Genomic DNA, 15,383 nt, shown 5'->3' on the forward strand with positions numbered 1-15,383 from the left:
TTTCTACCGTTTTTTTTTCCCCGTTAAAGGGGTTTTTTTGGGGAGTTTTTCCTTATCCGCTGCGAGGGTCATAAGGACAGAGGGATGTCGTATGCTGTAAAGCCCTGTGAGGCAAATTGTGATTTGTGATATTGGGCTTTATAAATAAAATTGATTGAATTGAAATTGATGACTGAACGAGCCTACTGGGCACAGGCCAAGGGGCCAATGTGTCATGGGGCACCCCCACCTTCACGTGCACCAACCAGGGAGACACACAAAGGACACTAAATGACCTCAAAGAGACACCACAAACTGTGTGTCTTGCTCTTGTGTAAAAGAGGTGGTGGGGCCCTTTGCATATCTGTGCCCAGGGGCCCATTGTCTCATGATCCGCCCACGAGGCCGGAGCATCTCACCCCCTTTTTCCATTGTCACTCTTGGCCACACTGAGTAAAGCCAACACCGATTTGTGTTTCCACTGCCAGTTTAGACGCGCCGTGCCACGCCAAGTCACACCGGAGATGGACCTTCTCAGGAGCCACCTGCCCTCGAGCGGGTAGCGGTGACATCTGGCCAACCACAGCCAACCCAGCTTTAACAGTCGAGCATATTTACAGCACAAACATTGTCAGTGAACCCAGAGGGCAAAAAACACAAACTAAACTATCGTTCATTAATTGTTACTGAGGTCAAATGTTCAGTTAATCGTGATATTGATTTGAGGTCATATCGCCAGTGTTAGCTAGCTCGTTGAAAAGTTGTCTGATGTTACTTCGGCACAAATTATATTATACGTGGACGTCTCCACAAATATTAACCTTGGCTTATATTTTTAACAGCTGGCATGCCTAAAACCTTATGAGTTTGCTAATATCAGCTAGCTATGCTAATGTTGTTAGCTAACTAGCATTAACGTTAGCCTAAATTATCACATTCAGCTTGTTCTTTTGAAGTCTGAATCCTGCTTCATATGATTTTTGGTAACTCGTGAACCATAAAGCAGAATTCAAACAAGCTGGAAAAAAATTCAAAAAGCTTAATGTAATAATTTAAGCTAACATTAATGTTAGCTTGCTAACAAATTAGCATTAGCACAATTTCAGACTTCCTGCTCCGAGCTGGGGACCGTACAGGGTCTGACGGTGGAGGTGGGCCTGAGCATGGAGCTCTGCAGCTGGACCCTTCTCAAAACAAAACAAAGTATTTTCACCACAGACACAAAATCACTGCGAGTCAGCTCTCCTGCTAACGTCAGACCTGTGTGACAGCCGACCACCATCCAAACTACGGTGGCCACAGAGCCGAGCCACTCAGCGTGGAAACACTAGAAACCCGGTGATGTGATGAGTTCCTGGTTTGTTGCGGCGTCCATGTCGTATCACGCTCTTTGATATAAAACGTGCTTTTAAATGTGCCTGAACTTCAACTTCGGTGGTCTCCCATCATCCCGTCCACATTTGTGGAACCCTGCTGATGTTGGCGTAGATCCACAGCAGCTAGACAAACTCTCCTCCACCGACACTCAGCCCTGCAGGAAACCACAGGCGCTCCATGTCGTTCACAGATTAGTGGTCAGCTCGGGCTGTGATGTCGGGTTATCGAGCGCTCAGAGCAGCTGACAGGATTATTGGAGCATAATGAGCCATAACAAACATCACACAGGGGATTCATTCAGGTTTCTGTCTGCTCTGACTCCGCTGAAGATGGAAACATACACACCAGCACACACGAGGAACAGCTTTATATTTAGCCTCCATCTTTGGAGAGTGAGCAGCCGCACTCAGCAACATGTTCGCAGCCAACGACACTATTAGTTCAGCGTTCACGTCCACTTCCTCAAAAACTGCTCCTGAATTTATAAGACTTTATTAAAGGATCATTCCAGTTCATCACAACTCGTCTCTCTGAGTAATAACAACATTATTATCTGAGATCTGAGAACGTCACTTAGAAGAAGAAGAAACCTGAGCAGTCAAACCATCAGACAGGTGGGAAACAAACCTCACCTGAAATATCACCAGCAAGCCTGCACGGTTTGCACACAGCGACAGTAAATACAGCAGGTCAGAGCAGAAACAGGAAGTGAGTCTGTAAACTGTGATTCATGGTTACGACTGAGAACTCGGTTGATAATTTTACCGTTTGTCTTCTTTGTCTCTCTGACGATCACGTCCTGCCAAAAACCCTTAAAATTACAACTTATCAACACATTAACTTCACTTCTGGGGTGAAACATTATTTTGAAAAGATTTATATGTATGAAATAAATATGACTTATTGAATATTTTGATCTGCCTTCGTTTTTTTAAAACTTTAAACTTGCCCTGTGCCAGAAAACAACCTCGTCCCAGACAAGACTTCACAAACCCTCTAAACATCTGGATCAGAAAATGGTAGGCCTGATGTGGGTGAGCCCCGACATCCTGAATAGCATCAGAGAAGCGTCGATTTGTAACGTGAAACTGTTTTATTCAGTGTTTTCAGCAGGTAGAATCACCTGGTCCATTTCTTTTGAAGAAGAACAAACCTCTGTGGATGATTCGGCTCCTGATTAAAACCTCCTGAACAATGACACTGAAGGAATTCAGGCTGGTTCACTGCCAGATGCCACCAAATCCTGCTAAGTCTGACACACTTACCCCATAGAACCACCCTTATAGGCGTCATATGTCGTCATTGTGGGAAAAAAGAGTTAGTGTTCTTTATTGACCACCAACAATAATCAAACACACGTCTTCTTTATTTATCATTTACACTTCTGGCAGCTGAAATAAAGCTGCTTTGTGCTTTTCTTTTCTAACTGACAAAAATTAGAAGCAGAAAGTAACAAACTCAACCTCAGTGCTACAAATCTGTGAAAGCCCTCCTGATTGGTCCTCAGCGGCTCCACACAGAGCGCCATGTCTCCAGTGTACCGCGGCGCTGTTTACCCCGACGCCACATAACTGTCACTAATGCAGAACCGAGCTAACGTGCTCTGAACAACTCTTGCAACATCCTTGCGTCACTTCTCTGGCTGAAACAGGATCTGGGCGTCGGGCTGATGCGTCCCGACCCCGCAGGAAAAATAAACCCACCGAACGCAGTGGGTGGCACCTCGAAGCATTTTAGCAGCTAATTAGATTTTAAGGCGAGGGCGAGAAGGAGAACCTGACAGCTGGTTATCTGCCAACAGGTTCCGCTCACTTCTTGCCAAAACATCTACCAGCATTCGTTGGTGATTTCCCATCACTCCCCGTCCCTTTGATTGTTTGATTGAGGAGGTGGAACTGCTTTCTCTGGCTGCAGGCTCACTGTGGGAAAATAGTTTGTGAGCAGGCAGAGCCAGGCGACATGTGGAGGCAGGTCCAGGCAGGGAGGAGGGAGGAGGGAGGAGGAGAGCTCCAAACTCAAACTGCAGCCCAAGAAGAAAAAAACTTCCTCTGTTTATGTTCTGTTTGGTGGTTTATCGGACGCCTTGTCCAGGCTGACCGACAACATGATGAGAAGGAGATGCTGTTCAGACATCACTGACCTCTCACAGTAAGAATCTGGAACATTCAGGACTCCCTGAGGGGATCCACAGCAGAGGAGGAACACTTTATACCTGACATACACTGCAAGACTCTGAAAAGACTAAAGTTTGACACTCTGACATCTGCAGACGATGTTTTCAGTCACACATTCTTCAATTTGCAAAGTAGGAGTGAGGGGGAAATCGAAACAGCGTGGTATTGTGATATTTTTGTGTGGCAATATCTAATCGTCACACAGACACCAAGGATCAATGTGTTTATTTTATAAATCCTTAATATTACAAATACAATTTAAACGTCAGGTAGCCTAGTGGAACAACTGACCTATGGCTAAGCCCCGCCCTCAAACGTGATGAGCCAGTCACAGTGTGTATAGCCATTCCCATACACTGGGACATTCTCTGCCTGGACGTCCATTGAAATGCATTACAGAAAGTCAGTTTTGTTCGGTTTTATGAGCTTTTTCTGAGATTTGAAGTTTAAAAATGGTCAAACGGTGTGCATGGGGTACATGCAACTCTGACACAAGGTATCCTGAGAGGCTGGGCGACCAGGTGTATTTTTTACACTTTAAACCACATCTCAACCGAGAAAAGTGTCTCCTTTGGATAAAGTTGTGTGGTAACGTTAGACCACAACATCAACTCAACGTGAATAAGATTAACAATGATGTCTACATCTGTTCTAAGGTAAGTCAACATTGTGTTTGAGGCAACATATTGTCACTTTGCTGGAAAGAAATATAAAGTTATCTTTAACATCTCTAGCTAACGTTAGCTAAAGTTAGCCTAACGTTAGCTCCTAGCTGCGTTGTTCATCATGTCACCTTGTTTGCTGGGAGTTCATTAGCCTATTTTGTTCTAGTTTTGTACTTTGGTGATCGTACATCATTGTTAGCTGTTGTCCAAAGGGCTCTAGTTAAGCTAACGTTAACTTCTGGAGCTTAGCTTCATTAACTTATCTGTAATGGCAGAGATAACAAAGGTTGGCAAACGTTATGCTGAATGATTCAGTGTAAATACTGTAGCACCAAACTAACGGAGAGACACTCTTGGTAAAGATGGTAAAAAGGCCGTTATCCTTTCCTCAAATTCTGAGCCAAAAACCTTAACTTCAGTGGCACTTTAACTTGTTGTCTTTGATGGTGACGGCAACCAGATGCGGTTCACAAGCGTCCACTAGCTATGTTTCCATCCAAAAGTGATTTGAATCATTGGGAAATGCACATTAAAAGAAATACAAATCCTGTGTGTTTCCATTAAATGTACGGACTTTGGTGAAAACTACGAACTCGTGCGAGTTTTCCGCAGAACCGGAAACAAAACAAGTCTCGCATTCTTCTTCTTCTACGTTTTCTGGCGGTTGGCAACCAGCTTGTAAATGCATTACCGCCTTCCCGACCCGGAGTGTGGATATTACCATGGAGAGAGATGCGCTACATCAGACTTAATTCAAACATAACTGTTTCCATCCCCCGTTTTGCGAATTAACATTTTTTCGAATCACCAAAACCCGGCTAAAGCGAGCGTGTTTTAGTTTGGGCGAATCAGGGGATTTTAATTCGAATTTTGGCGTTTCCATCATAATTTTCCGATCCGATACTTCTAGATGCGCATCTAAACAGGCTGATGGAAACATGGCTAATGACATCTGATCGTTATGTCCCCAAAAATCATCAATTGCCTCCTGCGAAATGCCGTGTACTGTGACACCTGCCATAGCACCGGTCACTGAATGTTGATAGTTTGTCCGAGTGAGTGGAGGGGGGCGTGGCTTAGCCATAGGTCAATTCAATCAGTTGCTTTTGCAGTAAAATGACTGAGGTGAGATAAACAGACTAACTACTTTATTTTATTTGATAAACCTGTTGATGTTGACAAAGCTGCCTTTGGGGACAATACAGATCAAAAAAGATAATAAATCACAATATATTTTATCACAATACCCAGCGTAACGCCAACAGTTCAGTTTAGGACTAGATGTCACAATCCCTGATGCACATACTTGAGCCTATGAGTGGGAGTGATGGTGCCGTCTGGGGGTCCGAGTGGGAGCCACAGGGTTAGATGGATAGAGTCAAGGAGAGACGTCTGTGTGGACTGAACTCTCCCCCGCCGGACCGGGCCGTACACTCTACCTCCTTCTGCTCCCTCATTTTGACAAGGAAAGAAACTGACAGGAGAAAAATGTACCCGACTTTAATCGAGGTGGAGTTGAACTGTTCGGTTGTTGCTGCAGAAACTTGTGATTGTGGGTTCGAGTTGGAGCCATGCTTTGTTTTGAATTTTCGCCCACTGAAACATTTTGAATTTACGTTCACTAACAGGTTTTGAATTTTCTTTGACTAAAACTAGATGTCCTTCAAAAGTGACCAAAATGTGACTAAAACTAATAAACATTTTCGTCCATTAACACGGCAACACTGGAAATGTGTCTGCGACAGAGAAATAGTGTAAAGTCGTTGGGTGTGAGGCCGCATTCAGATTAAACTGATAATACGATATTAAAGAGAGAAGAGCAGAAACACAGTGGAGAAGCTGCTGAGAGTTTTGTGCTAAATATTCATGGTATATATTTGACATTATTCACCATCACTAGCTTCTTATTTTCTTGACAGAAACAAAAAACTCTGTCGCTGCAGTTTCATCGTATTGATCTGTGTCCATTTAAATCAGTGCTGTTGTAAGGATCGCTCTCAGTCTGTGTTCCCGTCAGATTCTGACATTTGTTTTTTACAAAAATCTTTGAACTTTCTTTGCATTAATTCCTTTTATCTATGCACAGATTTTTGTACATGTTAAAAAAAGACTCTTACATGTGACGAACTTTAATAGAACTGAGACAGTTTGCAGACGATCCCATCAGTTCTCAGATGGATTTAGTTTCACTTCATTTCTGTTGGAAACGAACCAGCAGAGACTCAAGAGCCTCGTGTCTTTGTTTGCTGTGCGGCGACATCGATGAACCGGTTGATTGTTTTGAGAAGTCTGGACCGTGTCAACACACAACGATAACTGTGGCAAAGATCCAACTGACATGACTTTGACGGGAACTGCAGGGACGGAGAAAAAGGAAGTGAGGAGGGAAAAAAGCAAGAAAGGACAGATGGGAAAATAATAATAAAGGAGCGACTGGATGTTTCCAGCGTCCGTCAGCAGTGGGACTCTGGTCACCAGAAATGTCCATGTTTGGTTGACTAGCGGAGCCACATCTGGACTCCTCTGAGCCTGGCACGTAAAAGAAACATAATTCACAGCTGGGCAGCTATCGGTCGGAAAATGCAGACAGATTTCTCTCCATGCTTCCCTCACTCTTTTCCTTTCTTTGTAAAAGTCATGGTCACAACAGAGTGGAGATGTAAGAACGAAACTGAGGAGGACAGAGGGGCAAATCTGTGGCTGCTGTCAACCTTTAGTTTCACATCAACATGGAGCCAAAGGCTGAACTCTAAATGTCAATAAAATGTGTCCAAAGCCTTTTTATTATTCAGGCTTTGATCTGAGCTTGTTGGTATTTTTGGATGCTGTAAAAATGTAAGTTTGCCTTCAGCTCAGACCACAGTGGTTTTATAAGGAGAGCAATGATTGTTACTTTGGTGATCCTCTGATTTTTTCTCTAGCGCCATCATCAGGTCAAACTTCCAATAGTCCCAGAGGAGAAGTCAAAGTTTGGGCACCCCGAGACATTTGAGCTGTCAGACAACTTTTCCCAGGGTCTCCCAGGGACCTTAATGACCTTGTTCACAGTAATCGTTAGGAAAGGCCAGGTGATGTTCATTTCAAAGCTTTATAAATACTCTGACTCCTGAAACCTTGTCCCAACAACCAGCAGCCATGGGCTCCTCTAAACAGCTGCCTAGCCCTCTGAAAACTAAAAGACCTGATGAAGACTAGAAGAAGATAGCAAGGTGTTTTCAGGGAGCTGTTTCCTCAGTTGGTCATGTCATTAAGAAATGGCAGTTAACAGGAACTGTGGAGGTCAAGCTGAAAACTGAGAGAGCTGCTCGTAGGATTGTTAGAGAGGCAAATCAAACCTGTTTGACTGCAAAAGACCTGCAGGGACGTCACATGAAACATGTCGAAAATAAGCAAATTCTGAATCTATAAATCATCTTTTTACAAAGTGTCTGATCGATTAACAATGTTTATTTATTATTCTTAATTAGGACTGTGACTCTATTCAAATGACAGATTATTATTCTGGACTAAAATTCAGATAACTTATTCCTGGCATATCATTTTGTTTTCAGACACTGACTGTTGGGCAACCAGTCAACCATTGTGTGTGTGCGTGTGCGTGTGCGTGTGTGTGTGGTCTGTTTAAGACATCATCTGTTCCAACACAAACCCCATCTTTAACCAGGGTTTAACTCCATTATCTGACTTTTGCTTCAGAGAAAAACATCTCAACACGTGCTGATCACATGATAAAAAAAAAAAGCTGTGAATATTAATCGTTTCCCTTTGGTGACCTCCTAACCTTTCCTCTAGCGCCACCCTCAGTGCAAAAGTTCCCTCTCTACACAAGAAACTTGTCGTCCTCGGAATCAGCTGCACAAAAACAAAAGGTCAGAAATGCTTCGATCTCCTTCCTGCTCCTCAGAGGATGAACCCTTCATGTTTTTGATGACCTTGTAAGGTTTCCTCTAGCGCCACCACCAGGGCAAATGTTCCCCCTCTACATAGTTAACTCGTCCTATGAATCAGCTTTTGCACAAAATCAAAATGTCAGAAATGCCTCGATCTCCTTCCTGCTCCTCAGAGGATGAACTTTTACATTTAAATGACCTCATGAAGTTTCCTCTAGCGCCACCATCAGGAAAATTTTACACCATTTCGACTGAATCCTATTTACATATTAATTTATGTCACGCCGGTGAGTTGCATCACTAACTTTGCTCTGGTTGCTGTTTTCCTGTTTCAATACCACCTCCACCACAACTCACACATCGTCCCTCCCTCCACCCTCCAGTCCCGACCCTCCACCCCCAGCATTGTCCAATAAACCCCGGCTGCAGCCCAGCCAGGGCCCTGCCCATTGTTCCCACAGCACTCTGCTAATACGAACCAAAGAAAGACAGAAAAAGGATGAAACTGAAAAAAGCTTCAGAGAGGACGAGACACCAAAACACAAAGAGAAAGACAAAAAAAGAGGGCAGGAGGGAGCTCTGTGAAACACATAAGAAACTACTGCAGGAGAGGAGGAGGGTGGATAAAGTGACGGTGGAGTCTCGAGTGAAATGCCGCAGGTTTGGCATGACTTTACACATCCTGAGCCGCCATCACAGCTCCAATAAACACGACTGACGCACACAGAGAGGCTGTTTGGGTCGGTCCTGCCAGTTTAGAGACAAAAAACAACAACAGAAACCTCATCCTGCCCGACGACCGCGACAGCTTCATTTAACATGCCAGTTACCAGGGTCAGCAGCAGGAATGTCCTGCAGCCGGCCCTTCACCCCCCCACTCCTCCCCACGCTGAGAGGTCAGGGCAGATAACTACCACAACAACTCAGGAGAGAAAGAAGAAGAAACACTCATCGCCCTCGGCCTGCTGGTGCCGCTCCTGACGGCAGCGGCTCAACCGGAGCAGTTTGTTCTCGTTTGTAGTTCCAGGCAGGAAACCACAGCAGCCACTGATGAGCACATGAGACCTCAGCCAGTGTCTGCTGAGCACCACAGGGATCTGGACTCAGAGCAGATCAACCCCGAAGATGATCCGAGCGACAACCAGCTCCAAATCTGCTGCTCATTCCCAAGCAGGGAAATAAACAGGACTCATCAGTCCAAGCCGACACATTCATGACTCAGCCAGCAAATACTGTCAGATAATAACTGATAATTATTACTTATAGATCAACTTCATGACTCAGACTCTTAAATTACAACTTACACACTCACACATGAGATCAAAAAGTGTTATAATTAAATTCAATTATAACTTTATAGGTTCACTCATGTAGCTCCGATCAATAGAGATGTTACAGGTCTGCAGGTCACAGTCTGAGCAGTCTGGAACGTTCATTAGCAGCACTGTTGGAATATATTGCAGGTCGACGACATGGCCCTAAAATAATATCAGGATATTTCAGGGTATTTTTGCGATAATGACATTCTTGATGATATGACAAATTAGTATATTTTTTAATTAATTTAAGAAGATATAATATCAATAGAATCAGTGATCTAGTTTCACAGTTTGCTTCAAATCTTCAGTAAAAACTAAAATGATGTTTCATGTCTTCAGTTTGTGAACAACAACAACAGTAACTCAGAGTCAGATTCACATCCTGTCACAATATTAATAGTTCAACTAAATCAAATCTACCACTAATTACACATTTAAACAAATGTCCCCTGGAATCTATATATATATAAATCAACAGCTGATTTCCTTCTCTGTTTTTATGCTCTGCCATTTCTCCTCTAACCATCAGGCTGTAACCTGTGACAGGCTGTTATGAGACAGTCACATATATGGAGTTTATTCACGTAGGTTTCCATCAGCAAAGGTTTGTGACAGAATCAGAGAGGAGAGGGAGAGACGCTGTGCTGCTGCCAGAGGAGCCGCTGAATGAGTTCCCTCTGAGCGCTAAGAGAAGGAAAACATTCAGGACGCCACACTTTATTCCACACTACTGAAGCTGCTCCTCTTTTTGGAACCACAGAGGAGTAGTTAGCTGCTAACTGCTAACAGCTACTGTTCAAATCCTCCGCAGTGGGTCGCACACATAACACATTGTCAAAATGTCACACCTGCCCTGCGCATGGTCCCGTCCTGCCTGGTGTCCTGTTTATACAGACATTGTTTTCATACCTGTGATGCCGGCTTAAAGGCAAGGCAACTCTGTCCCTCCATTCCGCAACTTCCCTACCCGGCAACAGAAAACATCATCTGTCTAAAAATACCAGACAACAACTAACAACTTATTTAAACATCCTGATGTTGATTCGGCTCTGATCCAAACTTTAGTCCAACAGCTGGACATCTGGAGAAAGAAGCAGTAAAAACTGGAACACAACCAAAACACGACATCAGTGAACAATAGAACTTTGAAACTCACCGGCCACGCGAAGCTGAACGGCAACACAATCCTGTCTTTGTCACTCTTGGCATTGCGTAAAGAAAAGGTATTCCCACCGAGCACAGGCGTGGTGGCGATGCCGAAGCTGCAGGGCCCAGCCGAGGAAACCTTCAGCTGGTACTCCTTCAGACACACCCGGAAGTAGGTGTCGCATTCGTCAGCCGTGCATCGCCGATCCGTCGCATCCCGGGGTCCGTCACAGCAGGCGCCAGTCTGCAGCTGCCCGTTAACGTTCTGCATCGACAAGATCTGAAGCTCAAAGTGTCCTGAAGCTGAAGAGACCTGCGGAGAGGATCGACAGGTGAGTTCACGGCAGGTAGAGGAACAAATAAAGCACCTAGACTCCACCGTACAGCACGGTGATTATCGTACACTGAAACTACAAAAGTGATTTCTACAGCGGCCCAAAGGATCAAAATAAAACATTTCAAACAACACTTAATCACTCCAGGTTCTTAAATGTGAATTGTGAGAAAGTTTAAAGACCAAATATATTCAACAGTTTAACTTTAGAAAAACCAGGGTTGTGGGTAAAAAAATCTATGCAGCATATTATTGCATGGCGATGACGTATCAATACACGGACGCCAAGTATCAGTCTTTATTGTAAACATTATTCATTTTTGCAAATACACATTTTGTTATAAGTTTTAGTGCTAGAATAATAAAATCAATGTATTTTCCTGTCCACTAGATGGTGCTGATGATTTGCTTCCTGGTGAGGTCAGCAGAGGTCTCAGGCAGCGGCGTTTGGCAGGAAGTTCATCAAAACAAAGATGGAGGCACCGAGACAGAAATCAGAAAATCAAACGTCTGGACTTATTTGGGATTTTCTAACACAGAAAGAGGACTTGGATATGACACATGTGATTTACAGCAGTGTCATATGAGAATAATATACTGTGGGAATACTACAAACATGTCCCCTCACAGGCCACCATCCAGAGATAGTGTTAGCCGCTGACAGCCGAGCTAACGCTAAACCCGCTCTGCTGAAAAACACAACCAACACTGAACACACTGAGCTCGACACAACTACCATCAGAAAACAGCACAGTCCATCACCTACTTCCTGTGCAAAGATGTAGACTGCTGTCTCACGTCCTCCAAACTCGAGCACAGGTCAGTCTGTCTGCTCCGTGTCACATCAATAAAAATGATTAAAGTCGATGAACAAACTGAAAACTTTATCTTAAGCGATCAAACTGATGTTGAGAAAGTTTTCCTTAGTGGAAATAATTTGCAGTTGGAAAAAAAGGTAATAAATCGCAATACCCATATCGTGGGTCCTCTGGCGATTCCCACCCCTGAGTGTGATGTCACTCTCACTTAAAACTGAAGCAAAACAGTGACCTTGATTAACAGCGGTTTGTGGCCAGTGCAGTGCACAAGCTCAAAACAGACAAAATCAAATGGAGTCTACATCCTTAATAGAGATGCACGGTAGAATCGGCACATCATCTGCATCAGCCAACATGCTTTTTCTTACTGTGCACAATGAATGAATATTACACACACTGAACAGTGTTGTATTTCATGTCTCCATCTGCTGGTGGGCCGTCACGCTGAGAGTATGTATGTATAATATGATGTTAATTCCACTACAGAAGAGACTTGATGATGATCACTGAAATTAGGTGGGGGAAAAATGGATATATAGATATCGGTTATCAGCCAAATAAGTTGTTATATATTGGCAAAATATCCAATATCGTGCATCCCTGATCCTCACAGAGTGAGAGTCCTGTTCAAAAAATTCAAAGTTAAACCCCTGAATCACTGCTGTCAGAGCAGACGGAGGAGCTAAAGCAACATCTGGTTTGTAAAGCATCAAACTCTTTTTTTAAACCCATTAAAGACACTTATTTGAGCACAATTCACCTGCATGTGAATCGCTTCACACTCAAGACAAATCACGTCCTGCCAAATAAAAAAGGAAAAAAGTTACATTTATAACTCATCAGCTCACTGATTCTGTTTTAATGGATTTAAGTAGATCAAATAAATATGATTTAAAAAAAATATTTTCTATCTGCTTTTATTTTTTAACTTGTAAAATCTGCCCTGTTTCAGGAAACAGCCTGACAGAAATTCACAACTTCAAACTATCAAAAATGTGTTAATTGAAAGAATGAATTAATGTTGTGGCTGAAATAACGTCTAACGAATGTTTGCTCAGTAGAATAAATGGTGATGAGGAGGAAGGAGTGTCCCCGTGGGGCCGGTTATGGACTCATGTCAACACAGAATGAAGGCCTACATGATGATGAACCTGCTCTGTGACTGTGTGACACTGCAGAGTGATGTATGAAGACACGTGTGTGACATGTCATTCTTTGTTAGTTTCCTTCTCTTCCTTTCCAGACTGATCTATTATTATTGTTATTATTATTATTATTATTATTGTTGTTTTTATGTACTGGAGTCCACCTCCATACAAATATGTGCCTTGTATTCATGTGTGCCCAGAAAATAACACACACACACACACACACACATATATATGTATCATTTCCCAGAATTACCAAAGAGAACAAATCAAAAACTGCATAAATAATTAATAGGTTTTACCCCAATTCTCAAGAATGAGCATTTATGAATGTTTAACTGAAACTCTCATCAGTCAGAATGAGGAATGAAAACAGGAGGTTATTGTTGGTTAAACAAACCAAATTAAATTTAAAAACCATTTTGTTGATGCATGTTTGTGTGCAAAGTCTCTCCTGAGAAAATAACTAAAATAAAAGGGAGACTTTCCGTCCAGATGCATTTTCTACGCCCAATATTGCAGATAAATAAATGTACACGGTTTGATAAGCATCAACTTTTATATCACAGTGTACCTTTAAACCGGTGTATCACTGCAACCATGAATGTAACTGGTGTTGGTTCAGTGTGAGAGCAGCCTGACGAGCATCAACACATTCACAGGACTTTTTAAAGCTGTGTTATCGCTTCAAAGTTTCACCAGCTGCAGTTAAAGATAACATCAAGAGGAACTATTTAAAGCCCAAATGTTTCAGCTCACTTTGACTTGACACAACTTTTCCTAAACTTTGTGGAACAGCTGATTTATGAAAAAGCATAAATCTGTCCTGCAGACCCTGAGAGCAGGAGCGCACAGCTCTGCAGGCTGCAGTCTGAACCAGACTCTGGGTACCTGCATGCGGGCGGAGAGCAGCAGGAGCTGCAGGCTGAAGGCGGCGCGGAGGAGGACGGAGCTCCGTGTGAGGGTCATGCCGGCGGCGGGCTGCTGCCTGGCGGCTGTCGGGGCTCAGTGATAGTCGGTGCGACCCTCCGCTCCGGGTTTGAAGCCCTCCGGATGGGACATGCACAGCTGCAGCGTCTCTCCCTCCAGATATCTCCACGACAGGAAGCAGGAGCCGTCCTGCCTCGGTCCTGCACCGGAACCTTTTGTCTGCTTCAGTCCAGCTCCTTTTCTCTGGGTACTCCCTCTGAGCGCCGCGTGCACACCGACTGACTGCAGCTGAAACACGGACAGCGCTTTGACGAGCCCCCGGAGGAGGCTGGGTAATATCCACCGACGAGGGGCGGGGTCTGAGCACTAGCCACACCCACTGCTGAATATTAATGAGCAGCGGTTTGTTTACAGTCAGTTGACACGGAGGTGCAGAAGTGGCTTCACACATGGAGGCCAAAACCCCCAAAACTGACATGAGAGGAGTTTAACGCCTGAATGATAATTATAGAAACAGCAGAAGAAGAAAGTCAGAGCTGAGGATGTTTGAATTATTACCCAAATACTGCACGTATGTCTCACTCTGTCTGGAACTTCCAGTAGTAGTAGTAGTGATGCGACTGGTACAGAGGCTCCGAAGTGTCAAAAAAAATCAACCAAACCCAAAATATTTTCTTTTCATTCAACACACAAAGTCTATGATGTAAAGTGCTCAAAAGTCCCGGACATTAAATATACTTCTTCTATTTAAAGGGACAGTGTGAAAGATTTTCAGCTGTTTATTGGCAAATGTCCGTGTCTGCATTCATAAGCATGTCATCACTGGTGCATCATCACCTCCACCAATAATCAACTTATTCTCGTAAAAGGAGAATTTCAGATTTGTTTGTACATTGTGCAGGTAAGTCATCTGGGGGTTTCCATAACGTTTCGCCATCTTGAAAATACCTCCGCCAGCGAGGGACATACAGCCCTGCCTTCTGTGTTTTCGTTGAGAGCCAGGCCAGCGCTGCGTGACTGAGGAGCCGAAGGAGAGGAGCAAGAGGCGCTTCACTACGACCCCGGCACTACTGCAGCATAACACAGTCCCACTCTTTGAGCATAATGCAGGATCATGCACATGCAGCATCACGGGAGACGGAATCCTCGTCGCCAGAAAGCGCAAAGGGAATCAAAAAGGCAACGTGAGCGGCGAATTCAAAAAACGAGGGTCAACATCGGGGCAGCCTTTCCCAGGTGGATCACACAGTGTGGTAGAGCAATATCAGCACTTTGGGGACATTTGTTTGTGTTCGTTAGCACACACACACAACGCAGCGCAATATAAATCACTATCTTGCTTCTTGGTACACTGTGGCTTTAAAGGAATTTTTTTAAAGGGATAGTGCACCCAAAAATGAAAATTCAGCCATTATCTACTCACCCACATGCCGAGGGAGGCTCAGGTGAAGTTTTAGAGTCCTCACATCACTTGCAGAGATCCAAGGGGAGAGGAGGTAGCAACACAACTCCACCTAATGGAGGCTGACGGCGCCCCAGATTCAAACGTCCAAAAACACATAATTGAAACCACAAAATATCTCCATACTGCTCGTCCGTAGTG

The 15,383-nt window shown here is 43.8% G+C and overlaps 1 protein-coding gene across 3 annotated transcripts in view; it reads right to left on the reverse strand.

Annotated features, from left to right (window-relative positions):
• Window positions 1-14,073, reverse strand: part of LOC126389800 (protein jagged-1b-like) — a 47,463-nt gene extending 33,390 nt beyond the window's left edge. For all 3 annotated transcript variants that reach the window (XM_050043690.1, XM_050043689.1, XM_050043688.1), the window contains exons 1-2: window positions 13,742-14,073; window positions 10,561-10,863 (exon numbers count right to left, since the gene is read on the reverse strand). In XM_050043690.1, the coding sequence (XP_049899647.1) occupies window positions 10,561-10,863; window positions 13,742-13,819 (381 nt within the window). In that variant the 5' untranslated portion in view covers window positions 13,820-14,073. The remainder of the gene's footprint in view (window positions 1-10,560; window positions 10,864-13,741) is intronic.
• Window positions 14,074-15,383: the final 1,310 nt, after the last annotated feature.

Source organism: Epinephelus moara, chromosome 5 (assembly GCF_006386435.1).
Source record: "Epinephelus moara isolate mb chromosome 5, YSFRI_EMoa_1.0, whole genome shotgun sequence".
Taxonomy (NCBI): domain Eukaryota; kingdom Metazoa; phylum Chordata; class Actinopteri; order Perciformes; family Serranidae; genus Epinephelus; species Epinephelus moara.